This window comes from Mauremys reevesii, linkage group 7, assembly GCF_016161935.1.
Source record: "Mauremys reevesii isolate NIE-2019 linkage group 7, ASM1616193v1, whole genome shotgun sequence".
NCBI classification, from domain to species: Eukaryota; Metazoa; Chordata; order Testudines; family Geoemydidae; genus Mauremys; species Mauremys reevesii.
The window spans coordinates 75,963,553-75,988,932 of NC_052629.1; the positions used below are offsets into that span (position 1 = coordinate 75,963,553).

General features: G+C 47.5%; 1 protein-coding gene across 1 annotated transcript in view; it reads right to left on the minus strand.

The window, feature by feature from the left end:
* Positions 1-9,479: 9,479 nt before the first annotated feature.
* The window catches only part of LOC120409243 (protein bassoon-like), a 102,524-nt gene continuing 86,623 nt past the window's right edge, over positions 9,480-25,380 (minus strand). The window contains exon 3 of the mRNA XM_039546972.1: positions 9,480-9,621. Coding sequence (XP_039402906.1) covers positions 9,547-9,621 — 75 coding nt within the window. The 3' untranslated portion in view covers positions 9,480-9,546. The remainder of the gene's footprint in view (positions 9,622-25,380) is intronic.

Sequence of the window (25,380 nt, forward strand, 5' to 3'; positions counted from 1 at the left end):
TATAAGGCCACAGAAGCGGCACAGAGAGGGCTTTGAGTCCTTTGTTGCCATGTATGTGGGGGGAAGAGCAAGAGAGAGAAGAAGGAGCTGTGGGGGTGGTGCAAAGAGGGAGTAAGGGGATGTAGGAGAGAGAATGAAAATTAAGCATAGAATACAGCTAAATGTCACCACAAGTAACTGCCCTAAGCATCGTGCTGAACTGAGCTTCCTTGGGTTTAGATCGCATCCTATCCAATGGCTAGAAAGTCAATGTTGATTCAAAATACTGACCAACTGAGGGAGCAATGGTGTAACATTGTGATGGATTTGGAGCTGCCTGTAATAATTGATGAAGATTGTATCTAGACTAGTTTATAGTGTTGTATATTTTATGCATACACTGAGTTAGGGTGAGGGGAGGGGTGAGGATGTGACGTTATTGACATAAACTGTGACCGTATAGATCATTGTTGCAACCAGGTTCCTATGGTTGCATCAGGTCTTGTACAGAGGAGACCAAGTGGGGTGTCTATGGGAAGGCTGTAGTTTGCTGATTATGATTATGCTGTCTGTATGTGTGTATCATTTTTGTATTCAAAGTTATGAATACTGGCTATGTACTTGTTTGATTCTAGGTAGCCTCAGTGAAGCATTTGATCAGCTTCTTGAGAAAGGACTATGCTCAGTAAGTGCCCAGTCAAGAAACACTTAACTGACAATGAACTTTGAGAGATGCCAATCCACATGTGAGCTTTCCTGGGAACATTCAAACTAACATGTAAACAATGGCGTTGGCCTGCAAAAAGCTGAATCATTCATAGATATGGGACTTGCCCAGGTGACTGCAAACTCCATCTTGTTGAGGGGATTTTACACAGGAGAACAAAGGGGTTTCCACTCACAAGAGAAAGACTATATAAGGCCCTGGAAACCCCTCCATTTTGTCTTCAGCTGGCTCAAAAGATAGCCTCTCCACCCCAACGAGATGCCTGAAAGAAACTGGAACAAAGGACAGTAACTACGGGGGTGTGAGTGATTGCTGCACCCAGACTAGGAAGGAGTCTAGTCTGTGAAAGAAGCTTATTGGAACATCTCTGAGGGTGAGATTTACCTGCATTAAGTTTCCTACTGTATTAGGCTTAAATTTGCGTGTTTTTGTTTTATTTTGCTACATAATTCACTTTGTTCTGTTTGTTATTACTTGGAACCACTTAAATCCTACTTTTTATATTTAATAAAATCACGTTTTGCTTATTAATTAACCCAGAGCAAGTATTAATACCTGGAGGAGCAAACAGCTGTGCATATCTCTCTATCAGTGTTATAGAGGGTGAACAATTGACGAGTTTACCCTGTATAAACTTTATACAGAGTAAAACGGATTTATATGGGGTTTGGACCCCATTGGGAACTGGGTATCTGGGTGCTGGAGACAGAAGCACTTCTTAAGCTGTTTTCAGTTAAGCCTGCAACTTTGGGGGGGATGTGGTTCAGACCCATGTCTGTGTTTGCAGCAGGCTAGCATGTCTGGCTCAACAAGACAAGGTACTGAAGTCCCAAAATGCCAGGGAAAACGGGCTCAGAGGTAGTCTCAGCACATCAGGTGGCAGTCCCAAAGGGTTTCTGTGACCCAACCCGTCACAGAGGGTAGAGGTGAAAGTGGGGTGAGGGTGTGGTTAGCAGTGAGGGTAGGGGTGAGAGTGAGGTTGAGGGTGAGGGTAGGGGTGAGGGTGGATTCAAGTTGGAATCCCTGCTCTGTGCAGGGGTCAGAAGCCAAGCCCCTTTCCAGGGGTCAGGGAAAGGTGCGGGTAGGGGTGGGGGAGTATTCTTCCAAGCTCCATCCCCCAAACAAGGTCCCTCCTTGTGAGTCACCAGAATGAGATGCCACATGCAGATTGTGCAGCTATTTAAAATCTGATTATGCATGTTCTCTGAGCACCTCTAGGCTCCTTGTGTCTGGAGTAAAACAGGCCTACTTAAGTCTTTAGGTAAGAAGATGTGTGTATAGCTTGTTTCACTGGTTCAAAAATCTTTTTTCTTTTCTTATGCTATTTCTGCTGTTAAGATTAAATGATACTTTGTTTTAAGAAGTCTGGCTTGGGTTAACGCATTCACCACTGATCACAACTCCTGAAGGGAAGAACCGCAGGGAGCCAAACCCCATCGAACTTGCTGAGCAATCACTATTGGTACATAGGGAGCTGTAGCCCAAAGCCTGGTCTGAGAGTGGGAGAATTGCAGGATTCCTCCTCAGGGAGGTAAAGGCTCTCCAGGCATAAGACCTAGATGGAGGTGTATTCAGGTCGACCAAACAAAGGGTCAGAGGTGCAGCTGAACTTATGACATATTAGTGGCAGAATGGGACAGTGAGAGTAATGAATTTCCAATAAGTGACAACAGGAGTAAATACAAATATTGTAGAAGGAAAAAGCAAGAGAAATGTGTCTTGTGTTCTTTATGGGAATAGAACTGGAAAAACAGACAGAAAAAATGTTACTCAAAGTTTAGGAAAGGTTAGTTAATAGAGATGTGTAAAGAAATAAATCTATATTTCAAAGAACTTTTAAAAAGTCAGCTCTGGTGAAGCTACATGAAGATGACCAGAAGCAAAATGGGGTACCAGCCTGTAATCAGTTGGTTGGGGCTCGACCCTCCAGCGGGCAGGAGGGGAGCCACACCGACTCCCTTCTTATCTCCTGTAAGTCTGCTTGAGTGACAGGGAACAATGTTAGAAGGCCCAGGCCCTCTGGAGCAGGAGCTGGGCAACAGCAGTACACGTCAGTACAAAATAGGCCCAGGCCCTCTGGAGCAGGGGTGGCAGGGGGGACACAGGCCCACCCACTCCACTGTGTCCCAGCCCGGGGCCCTAGCAGCGGCGTGGATCCGCTACCCCCGGGCTACACTCCATTTCCCCCTCAGGGCCTACCTCGTCGGTCGCACTGGGTTCGGGCCAGTCCATCTGCATCGGCTCCTCTGGACCCGGGCTTGGCGGCAGGTCCGGCAGCTCCTCCGGGAAGTCGGGCCAGGACTGCTCGGGCGGCTCCTCCGGGTAACAGCAGGGCCTGGGGGGCTCCTCGTCGTAGCGGGCGCTAGGCAATCCTGGGGGCTCCTCCCAGTACCGGCTCCGGGGACTCCTCGTCGTAGTGAGCGCGGGGAAGCTCCGGCCAGGCAGGGTAGTTGCCTCGGGCCAAGGAGGGTTCCCAGCCGGGAGCTCCCGCTGGCACGTCTGCTCTCGGCGGTGGCTGGCCTCTGACTGAGCTTTGGTGCGCTCCTTTTCTACTTCCTGCCCCGCCCCTTGACTTTCGGGGGGCGGGGACTGGTGGCGGTAGCTCCGCCCACTGAGGGGTTGGCAAGGGAGCTCCCTCTGCCGGGCAGGAGGGGAGCCACACCGACTCACTACACAGCCCCAGACTATAAGCCAGTGCTCTGGCAGGCCAGGCAGATGCCCCAGGGGACAGAGGCCTGAATGGACAAGCAGGACTGGGAGAGTTTGGGAACAACCTACCAGAGGGAAGCAGGGAAGAGGATGACAGGTGTTGATGTAGCGACAGGAGCAGCAACCAGGCCCCAGATAGGCTGAGTTCATTGATGCAACAGTGAAAGAGGCCAAACACCTTGAGGGGGTGCACTCAGAAACCAAGTAGGGGATCAGAGGTGCACTTGGTCAATTATTTTGTTCCAGGCAAGTTGGCCTTTTACCACCTCACAAGGCTGTAATGAATGATCTTCCTGAACATAGAATCATAGAAGATTAGGGTTATAAGAGACCTCAGGAGGTCATCTAGTCCAACCCCCTGCTCAAAGCAGGACCAACCCCAACTAAATCATCCTGGCAGCAGCACTCTAAGAGTCTTGTGCCATTAGTACACAATCAATGGGCCACAATCAGCAGCATGCTCACCTTTGCGCTGCTCCAGAGACACAAAGCAACCGTAATGGGCCAGTTAAACAGGGTATATGACTGTTTTGTCTTATTAGAGCTGTGCAAAGCAGCTAGGCCTCAGTTCAGCAAAGCACATAAGCACATACTTTTTAAGCATGTGTTTGTGTGTTTTGCTGGATCAAGGCCGTAGAGCATAGCAGTGAATCTGGCCATGGGGCTGGAGACCCACTGGCTAAATGGCAGTTCTGCAGAAAAGGACCAGGGGATTACAGTGGACAAGAAGCTGGATATGATTCAACAGTGTGCCCTTGTTGCCAAGAAGGCTAACAGCATATTGGGCTGCATTAGTAGGAGCGTTGCCAACAGATCGAGGGAAGTGATTATTCCCCTCTGTTCGGCACTGGTGAGGCCACATCTGGAGTATCGCGTCCAGTTTTGGGACCCCCACTACAGAAAGGATGTGGACAAATTGGAGAGAGTCCAGCAGAGGGCAGTTAAAATTATTAGGGGGCTGGGCACATAACTTATGAGGAGAGGCTGATGGAACTGGGATTATTTAGTCTGCAGAAGAGTGGGGGGGATTTGATAGCAGCCTTCAACTACCTGAAGAGGATAGAGTTAAGCTGTTCTCAGTGATGGTGGGCAGTGATCGATCCAGCAGGGGTCGATTTATCGCTGTTCTCAGTGATGGCTGTAGGCAAGTTAAAAGAGTTTGACTTGAAGGGTTGAATTGTCACGTGGGCCTCTGGGTTGATGAATTTGGGGTCCACTAAATATTGGTGGATAGTTGACACCTGTGCTCCAGTGTCCCTCCACACAGTAACCTTCTTCCCAGCCACACTCACAGTTTCTCTTCGCTCTGAGGGTATCTGGAAGGCATCTGGGCCTAAGGACCGTTGGTGTGACCCCCATGCAATGAACTGCAAACTGTTGGGGTTCTTGGGGCAGCTGGCCTTCACATGCCCCAGCTCGTTACATTTAACACATCGTCCCGCTGACTGGTCACTGGGGCGAGGTGGGTTGCTGGAGACTGGTGTGGTGGGACGATAAGATGTCTGCAGTTTTCCTTGGGGTAGTAGGTGGGGCCTTGGGCTCTCCCCAGTGCTAGGGTGTTGTCTTGGGTTGCCCCTTCTAATATCCGCTCCAAATGCTACTAGCTTTCTTCTTTTCCGCCACCTCCACCCATTTGGTTCCAATCTCCCCTACCTTGATTACAGTTTTGGGCTTCCCATCTAGGATGTATCGTTCTATTTCTTCAGGAACACCCTCTAAGAACTACTCCACTTGCATGAGCAGAGACAGATCTTCTAGAGATTTAACATTTGCTCCTGATATCCAGGCATTCCAATTTGTTACAATGTGGGAAGTGTGTTGGGAAAATGCCACGTCTGGTTTCTGCCGTAGGGCTCTGAACTGCCGACAGGTATGCTCGGGTGTTAGCACCATTCTAATTTAGCCTTTTTAAAAAAAAGTTCATACTCTGTGATGGGGTCCACTTACCCCGCACTAGCTCAGACAGGGTTAAGCCCCAGGTATTTACAGCGGAAGTCCCGCCTCCCTGGCAAGTCTGGGCATGCTCCAAGTGCTCTAGTAGTATAAAGGGAGAGAGACCAGCTCATTCTGGGCTGGAGGCTGCAGGGGAAGGACCTGCCTGAGAAGCTCCTGTGGAGGGCCAGCCACAGCCTCTGACTATGTTGGGCATTGAAGCTGTTCGCGGCCTGCCTGCACTCCGGCGACTGGAGGAGATCCTAGAGATGACTGGACCTGCCAAACACAGAGAACCCAACGTCTCATGGCAAACTCCAACACAGACTCTGGTAGGAAGTGACCCAGGGAGGGTGGCAGAGTGGTACCTGCTGCCTGGGGAAACTCAGCGTGTTTTGGTAGGACCCCCTGCCCCCCACTGAGTCAGCAAGCCGCTACATCACTGTTAGGTCCCTGGATTGGGGCCTGGTGGAGTCGGATGGGCCCGAGCCCCCCTACTGAATTACAAGTGGATCTGATCTACAAATATTGCTAGGCTAGGGAATCAATCCCCGCTAGAGTAGATGCAGCCAACACCAACAGACATTTTTCTGCTGGTGTAGGTACACCACCTCCAGAACGACACTAGTTATGCTGACAGAAGTACTGTTCTGTCTGTATAGTTGCATCTATGAGGGGTGGGGGGCAGGGGAGTTGGGGGTTGGCACAGCTATATTGATTAGGGGTGTGGTCTTTTCATACCCATGACCGCCACTATAAGTTTAAAGTACAAACCTGTAACAGGGTGATTTTCCCCTTGAACAGCTGGGGCAGGAGAAGACAGGAAACAGCTGATCCTGCCCCAGAAAGTAACCTGACAGGTGCTGTGTTGTGAAGGTCAGGACTAAAACAGGGTTCAAAAAAGAACTAGATAAATTCATGGAGGATAGGTCCATCAATATTAGTCAGGATGGGCAGGGATGGTGTCCTTAGCCTCTGTTTGCCAGAAGCTGGGAATGGGCAATGGGATGGATCGCTTAATGATTACCTGTTCTATTCATTCCCTCTGGGGCACATGGCATTGGCCACTGTCAGAAGATATGATACTGGGCTAGATAGACCTTTGGTCTGACCCAGTATAGCCATTCTTATGTTCTGGGAATCAGCTGATACAGCACCTCATAACTGGCCCTCATTATCACCTGGACAATCATAGGTGACGTGTGAGTTTTCCATTTGGGGAGGTCCATGCGAGTGCCAAAATCTCCCTAAAAATGGGGGGGGGGGGGCCCACTGGCACCTGGACTGTGGCCTTGCCCGCAATCCCCCTCATTCCCCAAAGTCCCACCCTTACTCCATCTCTTCCAGCCCCTGCTCCGCCCCCTCCCCCAAGTTCCGGCCGCTGCTTGCTCCTCTTTGCCTCTTCCTGAGGCCTGCTCACTCCCCTCCACCCCCTCCCCAAAGTCTCCCCCACCCTTCAGCTCACTCCTCTCCTCCTCCTCCCCTGAGGCTCCCCACCTGCCACTCACTCCTATCTGCCTCTTCCCCCGAGAACACCCGGCAGCTTGCTCCTCTCCACCCTCTTCCCCAAGGCCGCCCTGCCCGCTCCGTCCCACCTCTTCCCCTGAGGGCTGCTCGCTCCTCTCCGAGAAACACCCCCCGGCCCACCGCGTGCTCCTCACTGCCTCTTCGCCCGAGGCCTACCCACCCACTGGCCACTCACTCACTCCTCTCCACAGCAGAGAGAAGCAAGCAGCAGGCAGGGGGCCATAAGGGGAAGAGGCAGAGAGAAGCAAGCAGAGGGGGCCTCAGGGTGGGATGCTGGTGGGGACATGGTCCAGGCACCAGTCCCCCCACCCCACACACTTCTAGGATGCTTCTTTTCTGGTGCTCCAAAGGCAGCAGGCTGGTGCGCCTCCAAAGGGAGGTGACCTATGCATCTGTGGCATTTGCCCTCCTGCATGGCCAGCCTTTTTTGGGGAGACAGCCTCCAAGCCTCCAATATCAACTAGTTAGGGCCCTTTCCAACCCAGGGGGCTACACAGGGCAGGCCAGCTGCCTCCTCTCTCCTGGCTTCCCCCTTCCTTCATAGTGCTGAGTTCTCCTTTATATTGTCCACATGGCTGGTGCGTACAAGAGGCCAGAGGACCTCAGTCTGAACCCCTAACCAGACTGTTGTGTTACTTTCTGAACACTTTTCTTTGTTTGTTTGTGAAGACAAACAGAGCCCCAAAGAAAGGGACAGAAACCTAACCCAACTGTCTATCTCCAGCTGGTGACTAGGGCCACTACCATACAGGACCAAATCCTAGTGCCAAGATGGCAGAGACTCATGGTAGAACTGTTATCTTGCTCTCTGGAGTTTATCAGAAAAAAGGTGGATTCTTTCAGGTATCTGACCCACAGGAGCTGGAAAGGTCACCCACTTGGACCTCCAGACCCAGAACGCAATGCTTCCAGGGCTACCTGAGGCCAAGAAAAAGGTACTCTCAAACCAAATGACTGACAATCGAAGGAAAACTACATTCTCATTTATCCCTGAAGTCTGCAATTGAGGATCCCGTTTGGGGAGCAGTCTCTCTTGTTAAAATAAATGAAAGGACAGAGGAAGAGACTGTTACATATTATTAGAGTTGAACCCTGAACCCCAATCCAGGAAGAAGGAAACTATCTGAATACTTGCTTACTTTACTAAAAAGTATTTCTTGGTAACAACCCTTCCAACTGTGAGCAGGCCAGAGCAAGGCACAGGCACTGAAAGCCAATGCCTAGAGCCCCAATTCCCACACCTGTGATTACTTCAGAAGGAGTAAAATGAAAGTAAGTTTCTAGCCCTCATGGCTGTGAAGAAAAGCTTGAAAATGGACCTGAATATACTCAGTGTGGTGACGTCTGTCTATAGTCTGCAGACAGCAACAGCTCTGAGAGAGACTAGCTGCACTAGACATCATAATGGGCTGTTAACTCTAAGGCCCACTGCTCCAAGGTCCCCTGTCCACGTCAACCCATCAGAGGACTCATGCTGCAGGATTGCAACAGGCTCAATGCATCCAGCCAATGAGATACACTCTACCTCCTAAAGTAAGTACTGGAGGGACCCCTACTGTCACCCCTGCCTGAGACAAGGGGCTCCCTTGCTGCTCCCAAAGGGAAGAGGCTCTGCTGCCATTTTGAGGATTTGGGGAGAAGAGGACACTATGCCCCTTCCCACCTCTCTGGAAGAGGAGGTGCACCCTTTGCTACTGCTCTTCTAAGTAAGGGGTATGATCACAGTATAAGATAGGCCATGGGGGCCCTGTTTTATGGTGTACTTAGACCCTGATTGACTCATCTTGCAGTGAGGGCCAGATGAGTTAGACTAGGTTTCAGAACACAGAGTGCACAAAAAGCCTGCAGAAAAAAAATAACATTTTCTTCTCTCTCCTCAGAATCAATACTTTCTTTAAAAAGCAAACAGAGAACTGTTTGGTTTATATAATCCAATATAAATGCTGGGTGTAGACTCCAGGGGATTTTAGATTAAATAGTATTTTTTTAAAAATCTCAAATTGGCAGATCAGGTCAAATGAAAATAGACAATTTTTCTTAATTGTAAATAGTATTTCTCAGATGAAAGGCTCACTCCACAACTATGGCAGATTGTTATTTCTGGACAGTTGATTTATAGTGTTATGGTACACTTCTGAAGAGGTGTAGTAGAGAAAAAGCCTAGAGCACAGAGCCTGGTGCAAGATCTGAGGCCTGAATCAGAGGCTGTGAACCAAAGTCAGGCCTTGCCATGAACCAAGGTCAGGTCATGTATTAAAGCAGATGCTTACAAGTTCACTGTCTGGTACATAAACTTGGCAAAGTTGCTGCTAGCATCGTTAAAACATAAGCACTCCCAAGAAGCACTAGGCACTAGATATTCATGTAAATACATTCCAGGAGGTTAGTACAGATACCTCCCAACACAGTAAAAGATAAGATATTTTAACAGAATAATAAATAAGGATGTTTTGTCCAAGACCTCAGGAACAAGGTACAAGGGGAGGTAACAAACAGATGTCCTGAAACATGTAACGTGATATGTAAGTTGTTTATCCCAGTTGTTTCAGTGTATAAATGTCAGGGTACCTTGCCTTAACCCTCTGCATAATTGAGGAGACAGCAGAAATTCCCGCAGCAGATTGAGCCATTCCTTGCCGCTGGACACTCATGTGTTAGTGTACCTGGAGCTCCTATGGGATGCTAGTACTGTGCCTTGAGGGCAATAAACCTGTCCGAGTGCCTCTATCACCAAACGATGCCTTTCTCTGTGAATAACATCAAAATTTGCTAAATCAGTAGGCTGCATTATCTGCTAGTGCTGATAACACTGGAGCTCCAAGAAAAGAGGCACTGAGCAGTTGTAACAGCTTAGCGGCCTAGACAGCATTACCGCAGCAAAAACAACATTCAATACTTAACAGCAGCAGGCAGTTTTTCTATGAACACTTTGCACTGAAGTTATGGGCCCAGGATATGACCTCCATAGGGGCAGAGACATTTATTTTGTTCTGTGTTTGTATAGGGCCTAGCACAATGGGGGTCCTGGTTCATGGCTGGAACTCGGAGCTCTAGAGCATTACAAATAAACAATTTTGACTAGAGTTGGAATGGTGAATAATCACTATTACTCTGGAAATTGTATTACATTCCTTACAATCAAACAGAGGGGAGAATAAAAGCAAGCAGAATTAGCTGCATAGGATTCCAGTTGGTCCTAACAGCCAGTGGTTTGAGAGAAGTTTTAAATGCTAATTGGAAACAATTTCAGGAGAGGAATGAAGATCACATGATTAAGACACTGGCTCAAGATCTGGCAGATCTGTGTTCAATTCCCAGCTCTACCACAGACTCCATGGGTGACTTAGGGCAAGTCATATACAAATTTTCAAGTGACCACTGATCTGAGTTACCTCCATTTTTGGGTGCCCAATCTGAGATCACATGGTCCGGATTTTCAGAAGTCTGAGTATTTGCAACTACAATTGAACTCTGTGGAGCTTTGGATGCTCAACCATCAGACCCCAATTATCTTAACTTGGACATACAAATTGTGGCATCCAAAATCAGTTGCCATTTCTAAAAACTCGTGATGTAACCTCCCTAATTCACATAGGTGCTGTGAAGCTAAATCCACTTTTTTTTAAGACATTCAGACGTTATAGTGATGACCAACAAAGAAAAGCCTGTATGAAAAATAAATATAACTTGAAAACCAGGCAGAGTAAGAGACAAGAGAGATGTGGTCTAGACTGAGGACTGTGTCAGATGTTAGAGAGAACAGAGTTAGATCAGAGGCCGACACGCTACTTCCATCATAGTTAAGTAACAAATTCAGTGTGAAGCTGATTTTTCAAAGTGCTCTAAAATGTACAGAAAGGGTCAGGTTGGCTTTAAAGTCAGTGGGCCAACTGAAGGCCTAGAGTAGGGTATGTGGTACAAATTTGGGGACATTTGATCCAGGAATTCCAGATATACAATCCCCTCAAAATAGCTTGCCTTTAAAAAAGTCTTGTTCTTAATTATTTTATTTTGTGCAGACTTGAGGGAAAAATCATAGCCAGGATCCACATAAAACACACACTGTGGAACAATGCAGGGTAGAGCTGGGCCAGGGAAGAGCAGGGGCAGCGTGGAGCTGGGGATGAGGCTAGAGCTGGACAGAGCAGAGCTGAGGCTGGGGTGAGGCTGGGCTGGGGGTAGAGTGGGTCTGGGTGGCGCTCTCTCCTGCCTCCCATGGGGGCAGCCCAGGGCCCCCCCATGCGCCCCCCCCATGCACCCCCCCAAATGTTCCTCCATTCTTCCCTAGGGGGGAATGCCCCACAGTTTGGGGACCACTGCTGTAGGGACCACTTCTTGTACCCTTGTCACAAGCCCACTATGTTGTCCTGTCACAGACCATGCTCCATCTATGCAAATTCCAAAACAACATACCCAATCAAGGCCTATGTCTTGGACAAAATTATTTAATAGTTTTAAAAGCTCTTAATCAGTTACTCATGTTGGAAGTGGATGGCAAAACAGAAATTCCTCTTTTAATTCTGTTAATGTAACAAAATGAATGTACACCAGTAGCTGTACAGCATTTGATATATCGGTAGACTCATCTATTGGAATTGAATAATATGGGCTCTGATGAACATTTTCTAGAAGCTGCTCTTTTACATGAGTGGCCATCTCTGCAATATGGCATGTAATTGTGTCATTAGAAAGTGGAATTACATCCAGCTGTGATGCTGCTTTCTCTCCTATCATCACCACACACATAGCCTTTTCAGCTGGAAGTAGTAGTTTCTCACCTATATTGTGCGGCTTACCAGCTTGGGCAACGCACAAAGCCACACAGAAAGAAGTCTCAGTAGCCTTCACATTAACAGTGCTGTACACTTCAACAACTTTTTTTTGTCCTGTTAACTCATTGAGCTTCCTCTGAAAAAACTCTATGAGTTTAGATACTAAGATACACCGGCATCTTGAAACAAGATACTCTAGCTTACAGGGCTGCATACTGTCATAAGAATGCCCATACTGGGTCAGACCAAAGGTCCATCTAGCCCAGTATCCTGTCTTCTGACAGTGGCCAATGCTAGATGCCCCAGAGGGAATGAACAGAACAAGTGATCCATTGCCTGTCACCCATTCCCAGCTTCTGGCAAACAGAAGGTAGGGACACCATCCCTGCCCATCCTGGCTAATAGCCATAGATGGACCTATCCTCCATGAATGTATCTAGTTCTTTTTTGAACCCTGTTATAATCTTGGCCTTTACAACATCCTCTGGCAAAGAGTTCCACAGGTTGACTGTGTGTTGTGTGAAGAAATTACTTCCTTTTATTTGTTTTAAACCCGCTGCCTATTAATTTCATTTGGTGACCCCTAGTTCTTGTGTAATGAGGAGTAAATAACACTTCCTTATTTACTTTCTCCACACCAGTCATGAGTTTATAGACCTCAATCATATCCCCCCTTAGTCGTCTCTTTTCCAAGCCAAAAAGTCCCTGTCTTATTAATCTCTCCTCATATGGAAGCCATTCCATGCCCCTAATCATTTTTGTTGCCTTTTACTGAACCTTTTCCAATTCCAATATATCTTTTTTGAGATGGAGCGATCACATCGGCATGCAATATTCAACATGTGGGTGTTACATGGATTTATATAGCGGCAGCATGATATTTTCTGTCTTATTATCTATCCCTTTCTTAATAATTCCCAACATTCTGTTCCCATTTTTTACTGCCACTGCACACTGAGTGGACGTTTTCAAAGAACTATCCACAATGACTCTAAGATCTCTTTCTTGAGTGTGAACAGCTAATTTAGACCCCATCATTTTATATGTATAGTTAGGATTATGTTTTCCAATGTGCTTTACTTTGCATTTAGCAACATTGAATTTCATCTGCCATTTTGTTGCCCAGTTGCCCAGTTCTGAGAGATCCTTTTGTAGCTCTTTGCAGTCTGCCTGGGCCTTAACTATCTTGAGTAGTTTTGTATCATCTGAAAATTTTGTCACCTCACTGTTTACCCCTTTTTCCAGATCATTTATTAATATGTTGAATAGTTCTGGTCCCAGTACAAGACACCACTATTTACCTCTCTCCATTCTGAAAACTGACCATTTATTCCTACCCTTTGTTTCCTGTCTTTTAATCGGTTATCAATCAATGAGAGCACCTTCCGTCTTATCCCATGACTGCTTACTTTGCTTAAGAGCCTTTGGTGAGAGATCTTGTCAAAGGCTTTCTGAAAATCTAACTACACTATATCCATCGGATCCCCCTTGTTCACATGCTTGTTGACCCTCCTCACTGAATTCTGGTAGATTGGTGAGGCATGATTTCCCTTTACAAAAACCATGTTGTCTCTTCCCCAACAAATTATGTTCATCTATATGTCTGACAGTTTTTTTTTTATTTACTATAGTTTCAGCCAGTTTGCCTGGTGCTGAAGTCAGACTTCCTGGCCTGTAATTGTTGGGATCACCTTTGGAGCACTTTTTAAAAATTGGTGTCACATTAGCTATCCTCCAGTCATTTTGTACAGAAGCTGATTTAAATGATAGGTTACATACCACAGTTAAATGTGAAATTGCAGAATTACTGAGTTCCTTCAGAACTCTTGGGTGAATACAATCTGGCGTTTGCCAACACAGGCCTTGGTGCATCGCTGGACCCGCTCCATGCAAAGCCCAATTTGAAATAAGTCATGTAGGGCCCTGTGTGGCTGTGGCTGTGACTCCTCCTGTCAGTCCAGGCTCCCGCTGTCAGAGTGAGGTAGGCTGCAGCTGCCCATAAGCCCAGGCTCCCACTCTCAGAGCAGGGCAGGCTGCAGCTCCCTGTCAGCCTGGGCTTTGGCTGTCCAAGTGGGGCAGGCTGTGGCTCTGGCTGTCCCCTTTAACCCTTCACCCCCGGGTTTGCACAAGTCCCAGCTGTCCAGAGCTGACAGCTGTATCTCTTTAAAAAAAAAAAAAAGCATACAGATTGCACCTCCCTTTACACATTCTCGCACTCCATAGTTTAAGAACCGCTGGTCTAGACAATACTTAGTCCTGTCTCAATGCAGAAGACCTATTGAGGTCTTTTCCAGTCCTACGTTCCTATGCTCACTGGCAGATTTTTAGGCACCATAGGGACTTTATTAATGGAAAGTTAGGCACCTAGGGAATTTAGGCAGCTATAATGTTAGGCAGCAGCTGAAGGCGGGTTATGAGGATTTAAGTGTTGGGCTTTGGAGCCCAAAGTGGCAATTAGACACCTAGATCCCTTTGTGGGTCTTAGCCCATTACATACACTGCCTTTCACAAAGCATGTGCCATCTGTCTCCATAGCTATGTAGTGTGCACCATCTGAGCCATGCAGACAAGGAGCAGAACTTCCAGTAGCAGGAAGGTTGGGGTGGGGGGGCAGAGGTGAGATTGGAATGCCAAATATATGTCTTCTTGCTTTCATCTGTAGAGCTCCAATTGGGCATGAATGGAAGATAACAATGCCTCTCATACAAACGGCCATACTGGGTCAGACCAGTGGCCCATCTAGCCCAGTATCCTGTCTTCCAACAGTGGCCAATGCCAGGTGCTTCAGCAGGAATGAACGGAACAGGCAATCAGCGAGTGATCCATCTCTTGTTGTCCACTCCCAGCTTCCGGCAGTCAAAGGCTAGGGACACCCAGAAAATGGGGCTACATCCTTCACCATCTTGACTAATAGCCATTGATCTTCCAGGTACTTCTTTAATGCTTTTTTGAACCCAGTTATACTTTTGGCCTTCACAACATCCCCTGGCAATGAGTTCCACAGATTGACTGTGCATTGTATGCATCATAAAAGAGGGCTAAAAATCTGCATGCCCAGGCTCTAAAAATGGGGCTTAGTAAGAAACTTTAATTACAGGCTTGTTATTTCATAACTGCCCATGACAGGGTTTCCTGTCCCTTCCTCTGAAGCATCTGGGATTGGTCACTTTGAGAGAGCAGAGGACCAGAAGGATCACAGATGTGGTCTAATATAGCAGATCGTGTGCCCTTATCTTTTAATCTGTCATACTCATAGAAAGAAACAGGAAAAATCTCCTGTGTCATACTGCTGGAGAGCACTGACTCAAAAACATATCCACCATGCACACGGAAGCTTCTAGAACAAGTTGCAGAACTCAGGGAGCTAGACAAGATGTCTAACTTGTCTAAGCAACCAAGACCACTCCAAGTCATGTAGGATTCTGAGGAGGAGCCACTTGAGATTCAAGATACAACAGCTTCTGATGGATTTCCTCTTTACAATGAACTATAAATAGGGTGACCAGATGTCCCATTTTTAAAGGGACAGTCCTGTATTTAAACTCTCCTGCAGGAGTCCTGACTTTTTCTTAAAAATGGACAAACTGTCCTGCATTTTCTGTCTCCCTCCCATCAGTACTGGTGGGTCCTACTGCTGGCCGGGTGCCTTCTTGCCAGTCGCCTGCCACCAGGGGTGAGTTGGGGGTAGAGCCTGGTGGCCGATGATAGAGGTGGGTGTGCAAGCCTGGTGGTGGGGGAAAGCTGCAGTGCTGGTCCATCAGCGCAGCCCCCACCGTGTGCCGACTCTCAGCCAGCGGGGCCCTGTCCCCGTCCCATTTCCGGCCAGTGCTGGCTGTGTGCTGCAAGGTGCATGTGGGCAGGCACCAGGCAGTGGCCGGTTATGTGTTGCCTCTGCTGCCCCCTATTTACATGCTCCCCCTCTCACTGCCCTCTCACTGCTTTGCCCCTTCACAACCTCAGTCCTGTTGTTCTTCCATATACCCCCCAAAAGGGTGAGTCCCTCTCCCAGCACTGTGCGGAGAACAAGCGCCTGGTCGGAGTGCTCAGCTCATCAACGGGCTAGCCGGTAGACTCCTTCCTTCCTTCCCCCACTGCCTCTGGCTGGGCCAGGGCCCCAAGAAAGCTCAAGACCCTCTGGCCCAGGGTACTGGCCAGGAGGAGCCGAGCCCTGCATGTGCCAAAGCCCAATGCAGTTCTGGCATGAGGAAGTCTCTCCACCCCTCAGCTAATCTCTGGAGTGGAGGGGAGGGAAGCAATTTCCAGCCCGTTCATGCCCAAACGCTGCAGGCTCCACAGCAGTTCCCCGTGCAGGGGCTTACCACCCTCTTCACCCGCCCCCCTCCCACCCTGGGTCCTGCCCAAGGGACCAATGGGCTGTTCCATCCCCTAGGTAACCTCCATTGCTGAGCCACCTCTCTGGCCAGTTCGCTAAAGCCCCTGCAGTCAGGTTCCCTGGGCCTTGGTGCACAACAAATCATAGACTCATAGAATCTCAGGGTTGGAAGGGACCTCAGGAGGTCATCTAGTCCAACCCCCTGCTCAAAGCAGGACCAAACCCAACTAAATCATCCCAGCCAGGGCTTTGTCAAGCCTGACCTTAAAAACCTCTAAGGAAGGAGATTCCACCACCTCCCTAGGTAACCCATTCCAGTTCTTCACCACCCTACTAGTGAAAACGTTTTTCCTAATGTCCAACCTAAACCTCCCCCTCTGCAACTTGAGACCATTACTCCTTGTTCTGTCATCTTCTATCACTGATAACAGTCTAGATCCATCCTCTTTGGAACCCCCTTTCAGGTAGTTGAAAGCAGCTATCAAATCCCCCCTCATTCTTCTCTTCTGCAGACTAAACAATCCCAGTTCCCTTAGCCTCTCCTCATAAGTCATGTGCTCCAGACCCCTAATCATTTTTGTTGCCCTCCGCTGGACTCTCTCCAATATATCCACATCCTTCTTGTAGTGTTGGGCCCAAAACTGGACACAGTACTCCAAATGAGGCCTCACCAGTGCTGAGTAGAGGGGAATGATCACATCCCTCGATCTGCTGGAAATGCCCCTACTTATACAACCCAAAATGCCATTAGCCTTCTTGGCAACAAGGGCACACTGTTGACTCATTCAGCTTTTCGTCCACCGTAACCCCTAGGTCCTTTTCTGCAGAACTGCTGCCTAGCCATTCAGTCCCTAGTCTGTAACAGTGCATGGGATTCTTCCGTCCTAAGTGCAGGACTCTGCACTTGTCCTTGTTGAACCTCATCATATTTCTTTTGGCCCAATCCTCTAATTTGTCTAGGTCCCTCTGTATCCTATCCCTACCCTCCAGAGTATCAACCACTAGTTGATACTCAGATCGAGGGATGTGATCATTCCCCTCTACTCAGCACTGGTGAGGCCTCATTTGGAGTACTGTGTCCAGAGGAGCGTGTGGATCGGACACAGACTTCTCTTAGGGGAGAGTCTGATGATAGAGAATCTCCAGGTTATAGTCAGGAGCAGAGGAATGAGAAGTATAATGTAAGGGCCGGATCAGATGATAAACAATCACATAAAAAAGAATCTGGCACATCAGAAAAAGGCAGGCTAATAAACAGGGACAAGTTTTTAAAGTGCTTGTACACAAATGCTAGAAGTCTAAATAATAAGATGGGTGAACTAGAGTGCCTTGTGATAAAGGAGGATATAGATATAATAGGCATCACAGAAACCTGGTGGACTGAGACCAATCAATGGGACACAATCATTCCGGGGTACAAAATATATCGGAAGGACAGAACAGGCCGTGCAGGGGGAGGAGTGGCACTATATGTTAAAGAAAGTGTAGATTCAAATGAAGTAAAAATCTTAGGCGAATCCACAGGTTCCATAGAGTCTCTGTGGATAGAAATTTCATGCTCTAGTAAAAATATAACATTAGGGATCTATTATCGACCACCTGACCAGGATAGTAATAGTGATGATGAAATGCTAAGGGAAATTAGAGAGGCTATCAAAATTAAGAACCCAATAATAGTGGGGGATTTCAATTATCCCCATATTGACTGGGAACATTTCACTTCAGGACGAAATGCAGAGATAAAATTTCTCGATACTTTAAATGACTGCTTCATGGAGCAGCTGGTACGGGAACCCACAAGGGGAGAGGCGACTCTAGATTTAATCCTGAGTGGAGCGCAGGAGCTGGTCCAAGAGGTAACTATAGCAGGACCGCTTGGAAATAGTGACCATAATACAATAGCATTCAACATCCCTGTGGTGGGAAGAACATCTCAACTGCCCAACACTGTGGCCTTTAATTTCAAAAGGGGAACTATACAAAAATGAGGGGTTAGTTAGACAAAAGTTAAAAGGTACAGTGACTAAAGTGAAATCCCTGCAAGTTGCATGGGCCCTTTTAAAGACACCATAATAGAGGCCCAACTTCAATGTATACCCCAAATTAAGAAAAACAGTAAAAGAACTAAAAAGAGCCACCGTGGCTTAACAACCATGTAAAAGAAGCAGTGAGAGATAAAAGACTTCCTTTAAAAAGTGGAAGTCAAATCCCAGTGAGGCAAATAGAAAGGAGCACAAACACTGCCAACTTAAGTGCAAGAGTGTAATAAGAAAAGCCAAAGAGGAGTTTGAAGAACGGCTAGCCAAAAACTCCAAAGGTAATAACAAAATGTTTTTTAAGTACATCAGAAGCAGGAAGCCTGCTAAACAACCAGTGGGGCCCCTTGACGATGAAAATACAAAAGGAGCGCTTAAAGATGATAAAGTCATTGCGGAGAAACTAAATGGATTCTTTGCTTCAGTCTTCACGGCTGAGGATGTTAGGGAGATTCCCAAACCTGAGCTGGCTTTTGTAGGTGACAAATCTGAGGAACTGTCACAGATTGAAGTGTCACTAGAGGAGGTTTTGGAATTAATTGATAAACTCAACATTAACAAGTCACCAGGACCAGATGGCATTCACCCAAGAGTTCTGAAAGAACTCAAATGTGAAGTTGCGGAACTATTAACCAAGGTTTGTAACCTGTCCTTTAAATCGGCTTCAGTACCCAATGACTGGAAGTTAGCTAATGTAACGCCAATATTTAAAAAGGGCTCTAGGGGTGATCCTGGCAATTACAGACCGGTAAGTCTAACGTCGGTACCGGGCAAATTAGTTGAAACAATAGTAAAGAATAAAATTGTCAGACACATAGAAAAACATAAACTCTTGAGCAATAGTCAACATGGTTTCTGTAAAGGGAAATCGTGTCTTACTAATCTATTAGAGTTCTTTGAAGAGGTCAACAAACACGTGGACAAGGGGGATCCGGTAGACATAGTGTACTTAGATTTCCAGAAAGCCTTTGACAAGGTCCCTCACCAAAGGCTCTTACGTAAATTAAGCTGTCATGGGATAAAAGGGAAGGTCCTTTCATGGATTGAGAACTGGTTAAAGGACAGGGAACAAAGGATAGGAATTAATGGTAAATTCTCAGAATGGAGAGGGGTAACTAGTGGTGTTCCCCAAGGGTCAGTCCTAGGACCAATCCTATTCAATTTATTCATAAATGATCTGGAGAAAGGGGTAAACAGTGAGGTGGCAAAGTTTGCAGATGACACTAAACTACTCAAGATAGTTAAGACCAAAGCAGATTGTGAAGAACTTCAAAAAGATCTCACAAAACTAAGTGATTGGGCAACAAAATGGCAAATGAAATTTAATGTGGATAAATGTAAAGTAATGCACATTGGAAAAAATAACCCCAACTATACATACAACATGATGGGGGCTAATTTAGCTACAACGAGTCAGGAAAAAGATCTTGGAGTTATCGTGGATAGTTCTCTGAAGATGTCCACGCAGTGTGCAGAGGCGGTCAAAAAAGCAAACAGGATGTTAGGAATCATTAAAAAGGGGATAGAGAATAAGACTGAGAATATATTATTGCCCTTATATAAATCCATGGTATGCCCACATCTCGAATACTGTGTACAGATGTGATCTCCTCACCTCAAAAAAGATATTCTAAGGGGGGATATGATAGAGGTCTATAAAATCATGAGTGATGTTGAGAAAGTGGATAAGGAAAAGTTATTTACTTATTCCCATAATACAAGAACTAGGGGTCACCAAATGAAATTAATAGGCAGCAGGTTTAAAACAAATAAAAGGAAGTTCTTCTTCATGCAGCGCACAGTCAACTTGTGGAACTCCTTACCTGAGGAGGTTGTGAAGGCTAGGACTATAACAATGTTTAAAAGGGGACTGGATAAATTCATGGTGGCTAAGTCCATAAATGGCTATTAGCCAGGATGGGTAAGAATGGTGTCCCTAGCCTCTGTTTGTCAGAGGATGGAGATGGATGGCAGGAGAGAGATCACTTGATCATTGCCTGTTAGGTTCACTCATTCAGGGGCACCTGGCATTGGCCACTGGCGGTAGACAGATACTGGGCTAGATGGACCTTTGGTCTGACCCGGTACGGCCTTTATGTTCTTATGTTATGTTCACTCCTCCCTGTTTAGTGTCATCTGCAAACTTGCTAAGGGTGCAGTCCACACCATCCTCCAGATCGTTAATGAAGATATTGAATAAAACCGGCCCAAGCACCGACCCTTGGGGCACTCCACTTGATACCGGCTGCCAACTAGACATGGAACCATTGATCACTACCCGTTGAGCCCGACCATCTAGCCAGTTTTCTATCCACCTTACCGTCCATTCATCCAGCCCAGACTTCTTTAACTTGCTGGCAAGAATACTATGGGAGACTGTATCAAAAGCTTTGCTAAAGTCCAGAAATTGCACATCCACTGCTTTCCCCTCATCCACAGAGCCGGTTATCTCATCATAGAAGGCAATTATGTTAGTCAGGCATGACTTGCCCTTGGTGAATCCATGCTGACTGTTCCTGATCACTTTCCCCTCCTTTAAGTGGTTCAGGATTGATTCCTTGAGGACCTGTTCCATGATTTTTCCAGAGACTGAGGTGAGATTGACTGGCCTGTAGTTCCCTAGATCTTCCTTCTTCCCTTTTTTTAAAGATGGGCACTATATTAGCCTTTTTCCAGTCATCCGGGACCGCCCCCGATCGCCATGATTTTTCAAAGATAATGGCCAATGGCTCTGCAATCTCATCGGCCAACTCCTTTAGCACCCTCGGATGCAGCGCATCCGGCCCCATGGACTTGTGCTCGTCCAGCTTTCCTAAATAGTCCCGAACTACTTCTTTCTCCACAGAGAGCTGGTCACCTCCTCCCCATACCGTGCTGTAGAGTGCACCTTGTCTGTGAAGACAGAGGCAAAAAAAGCATTGAGTACACTAGCTTTCTCCACATCCTCTGTCACTAGGTTCCCTCCCTCATTCAGCAAGGGGCCCACACTTTCCTTGACTTTCTTCTTGTTGCTAACATACCTAAAGAAACCCTTCTTGTTACTCCTAACATCTCCGGCTAGCTGCAACTCCAAGTGTGATTTGGCCTTCCTGATTTCACACCTGCATGCCTGAGCAATACTTTTATACTCCTCCCTGGTTATTTGTCCAATCTTCCACTTCTTGTAAGCTTTTTTTTGTGTTTAAGACGAGCAAGGATTTCACCATTAAGCCAAGCTGGTCGCCTGCCATATTTACTTTACTTTTCTTCCTACACATTGGGATGGTTTGTTCCTGCAACCTCAATAAGGTTTCTTTAAAATACAGCCAGCTTTCCTCAACTCCTTTCCCCGTCATGTTATTCTCCCAGGGGACCTTGCCCATCAGTTCCCTGAGGGAGTCAAAGTCTGCTTTTCTGAAGTCCAGGGTCTCTGTTCTACTGCTTTCCTTGTGTCAGGATCCTGAACTCGACCATCTCATGGTCACTGCCTCCCAGGTTCCCATCCACTATTGCTTCCTCTACTATTTCTTCCCTGTTTGTGAGCAGCAGGTCAAGAAGAGCTTTTCCCCTAGTTGGTTCCTCCAGCACTTGCACCAGGAAATTGTCCCCTACACTTTCCAGAAACTTCCTGGATTGTCTGTGCACCGCTGTATTGCTCTCCCAGCAGATATCAGGGTGATTAAAGTCACCCATGAGAACCAGGGCTTGTGATCTAGCAACTTCTGTTAGTTGCTGGAAGAAAGCCTCGTCCACCTCATCCCCCTGGTCTGGTGGTCTGTAGCAGACTCCCACCACGACATTACCCTTGTTGTTCATACTTAATTTAATCCAGAGACTCTCAGGTTTTTCTGCAGTTTCATACCAGAGCTCTGAGCAGTCATACTGCTCACTTACATACAACGCAACTCCCCCACCTTTTCTGCCCTGCCTGTCCTTCCTGAACAGTTTATATCCATCCATGACAGTACTCCAGTCATGTGAGTTATCCCACCAAGTCTGTTATTCCATCACATCACAATTCCCTGACTGTGCCAGGACTTCTAGTTCTCCCTGCTTGTTCCCCAGGTTTCTTGCATTTGTGTATAGGCACTTAAAATAACTCGCTGATTGTCCCGCTTTCTCGGTCTGAGACAGGAGTCCTCCCCTCTTGCAGTCTCCTGCTTGTGCTTCCTCCCGGTATCCCACTTCCCCACTTACCTCGGGGCTTTGGTCTCCTTCCCCCGGTGAACCTAGTTTAAAGCCCTCCTCACTAGGTTAGCCAGCCTGCTTGCAAAGATGCTCTTCCCTCTCTTCGTGAGGTGGAGCCCGTCTCTGCCTAGCAATCCTTCTTCTTGGAAGACCATCCCATTGTCAAAGAATCCAAACCCTTCTCTCCGACACCATCTGCGTAGCCATTCGTTGATTTCCACGATTCGACAGTCTCTACTCTGGCCTTTTTCCTGCCACAGGGAGGATAGACGAGAACACCACTTGCACCTCAAACTCCTTTATCCTTCTTCCCAGAGCCACGTAGTCTGCAGCGATACGCTCAAGGTCATTCTTGGCAGTATCATTGGTGCCCATGTGGAGAAGCAGGAAGGGGTAGCGATCCGAGGGCTTGATGAGTCTCGGCCGTCTCTCCGTCACATCGTGAATCCTAGCCTCTGGCAAGCAGCACACCTCTCGGTTTTCCCGGTCAGGGTGGCAGATAGATGACTCAGTCCCCCTGAGGAGAGAGTCCCCGACCACCACCACCCTCCTCCTCCTCCTGGGAGTGGTGGTCGTGGAACCCCCATCCCTAGGACGGCGCATCTCATGCCTTCCAATCAGTGGAGTCTCCTTCTGCTCTGTTCCCTCAGATGTATCATCCACTCCACTCTCTGCACTAGTAGTTGCGGAGAGAACACGAAAACGGTTACTCACCTGTATCTGTGTTTCTGGTACATGGACGTTTCTGGTACTCTTTCCTCTTCTGGATGTCACATGCCGCCAGTTATCCTCACTGGCCTTCTGTCCCCGCTGTGTAGCCTGCTCTGAATCTTCAGAACATTGTGCCCACTGAAGCTGATCCTGACGTCTATCCAGGAAATCCTCATTTTCTTTTATGGAACGCAGGGTTGATATCCGTTTCTCCAGACCTTGAATCTTCTCTTCCAAGATGGAGATCAGCTTGCACTTTGTACAGACAAAGTCGCTCCTATCCTGTGGAAGGAAGACGAACATGGCGCATCCTGTGCAGGTCACAACAGCAGATCGCTCAGCATCCATGGTCTCTTCCTTCCTCCAGGCGAATTCCCAGGCAAACTCCTTCTGTTTGTCGCTCTGCTGTTCGCTGCTGTAAGCCTTAGGGCTTAACCTCTTCCTGCCCACGCTGCAGCTGGGGGACAGGAGGCAGGTGGGTTATGTCAGAGGCCAGTAGCAACCTGGAGGTGTTAGCTGCCTTTCAACACTATGTGGGCAGGAAGGGACAAGCTGCTTCCAGCCACAGGGGAGTGGGGAAAGAGATGAATGGAGAGGGCTAAATTATGGAAAGAGAATTCATATAAACCTGGATAATTTGAAGCAGTGGGGAGGCAGATTAAAACAGGTATTCAAATGTTATTCATTTCTAGATCTCAAGGTAGATAGAAAATCCATTGTTGAGTTTATTCTCCTCTTCATTAAGTGACAGTAAACGCAAAGCAGCAGAATGGATGAGCTGTGATATTATTACTTCTCATAGTGGGCAGGTCTTCTATGGAAGAGTGATAGGGCAGGGACAGTTTGTCAGTTTGACCGTGTGCTTGATTGTTTGAAAAGTGTGAATTGGGAGGGCTTTGTTCCAGGTGGGCCTTGAGTGGGCCTGACTGTTATAAAAAGGTAGTCAGCTGCGAACCAGCTGAGCAGCAAATGGTGGAGAAACTAACAGAGGGAGTTTGCCTGGGAGAGCCCACTTAGAGTAGCCTGCAAGATGAAAACCTGAGTAGTTGCTGCAACAGCTGAGGAAGCTCTTAGAAGAAAGGTGATATGGATGGTGAGGAGACAAGGGCCACAGTCTGAGCCATTTTCATCATAAGCCAGCGAGGGAGGTGAGGAGAAGCTATCCTCCCTTGCACAGTCTCTGTTGTCTCCCAGTCTCAGTGATTAATCAGGGGGGAAAAGAGGGGAGCCTGGGCCCGCCCTCTACTCCAGGTTCCAGCCCAAGGACCCTAATAGTGTCAGCTATGGTAGCTGACCTTTTAGGAACAGGACACGTACAATTCCCTGGGCTACTTCCCCACAGCAGCCCCCACTTCGTCAAGCTCCACTTCACCCTTACCTCAGGGCCTCCTTCCTTGTGCCTAATATGGTGTGTACAGCTCAGTCTCTCCAACAGTGGAACTTCTCACAGCTCCTGACATGCGCGCCCACCTGACTAACTGGGAGGCTTTTAACTAGTTTCAGTCAGCCCCTGATTGGCTTCAGGTGTCCCAATCAACCTAGCATCCTCCCTGCCTTCTGGAAAGCTCTTAATTGGCCCGGAGCAGCTGCCGTCTCCTTATCCTGGTACCAGGGATTTGTTTAATCTCCCACTACTTTTCTATAAATCTAGACTGTTCTCAGTGGTAGAAGATGACAGAAAAAGGAGTAATGGTCTCAAGTTGCAGAGGGGAAGGTTTAGGTTGGACATTAGGAAAAACGTTTTCACTAGTAGGGTGGTGAAGAACTGGAATGGGTTACCTAGGGAGGTGGTGGAATCTCCTTCCTTAGAGGTTTTTAAGGTCAGGCTTGACAAAACCCTGGCTGGGATGATTTAGTTGAGTTTGGTCCTGCTTTGAGCAGGGGGTTGGACTAGATGACCTCCTGAGGTCCCTTCCAACCCTGAGATTCTATGATAGCCATCTGGTGTTGCCCATCACACTGGGTAGAGACCACTGAGTAGTGGAAGTCAACGAATGGCTACGCAGGTGGTGTCGGAGAGAAAGCTTTGGATTCTTTGACCATGGGATGGTGTTCCAAGAAGGAGGAGTGCTAGGCAGAGACAGGCTCCACCTAATGAAGAGAATCTTTGCAAGCAGGCTGACTAACCTAGGGTGGAGGGCTTTAAACTAGGTTCACCAGGGGAAGGAGACCAAAGCCCTGAGGTAAGTGGGGAAGTGGGATACTTGGAGGAAGCATGGGAAGGAGAGCACAAGAGGGCAGGACTCCTGCCTCATACTGAGAAAGCAGGATGATCAGCGAGTTATCTTAAATGCCTATACACAAATGCAAGAAGCCTGGAAAACAAGCAGGGGGAACTGGAAGCCCTGGTACAGTCAAGGAATTATGTGATTGGAATAACAGAGACTTGGTGGAATAATTCACATGACTGGAGCACTGTCATGGATGGATATAAACTGTTCAGGAAGGAGAGGTAGGGCAGAAAAGGTGGGGGAGTTGCATTGTAAG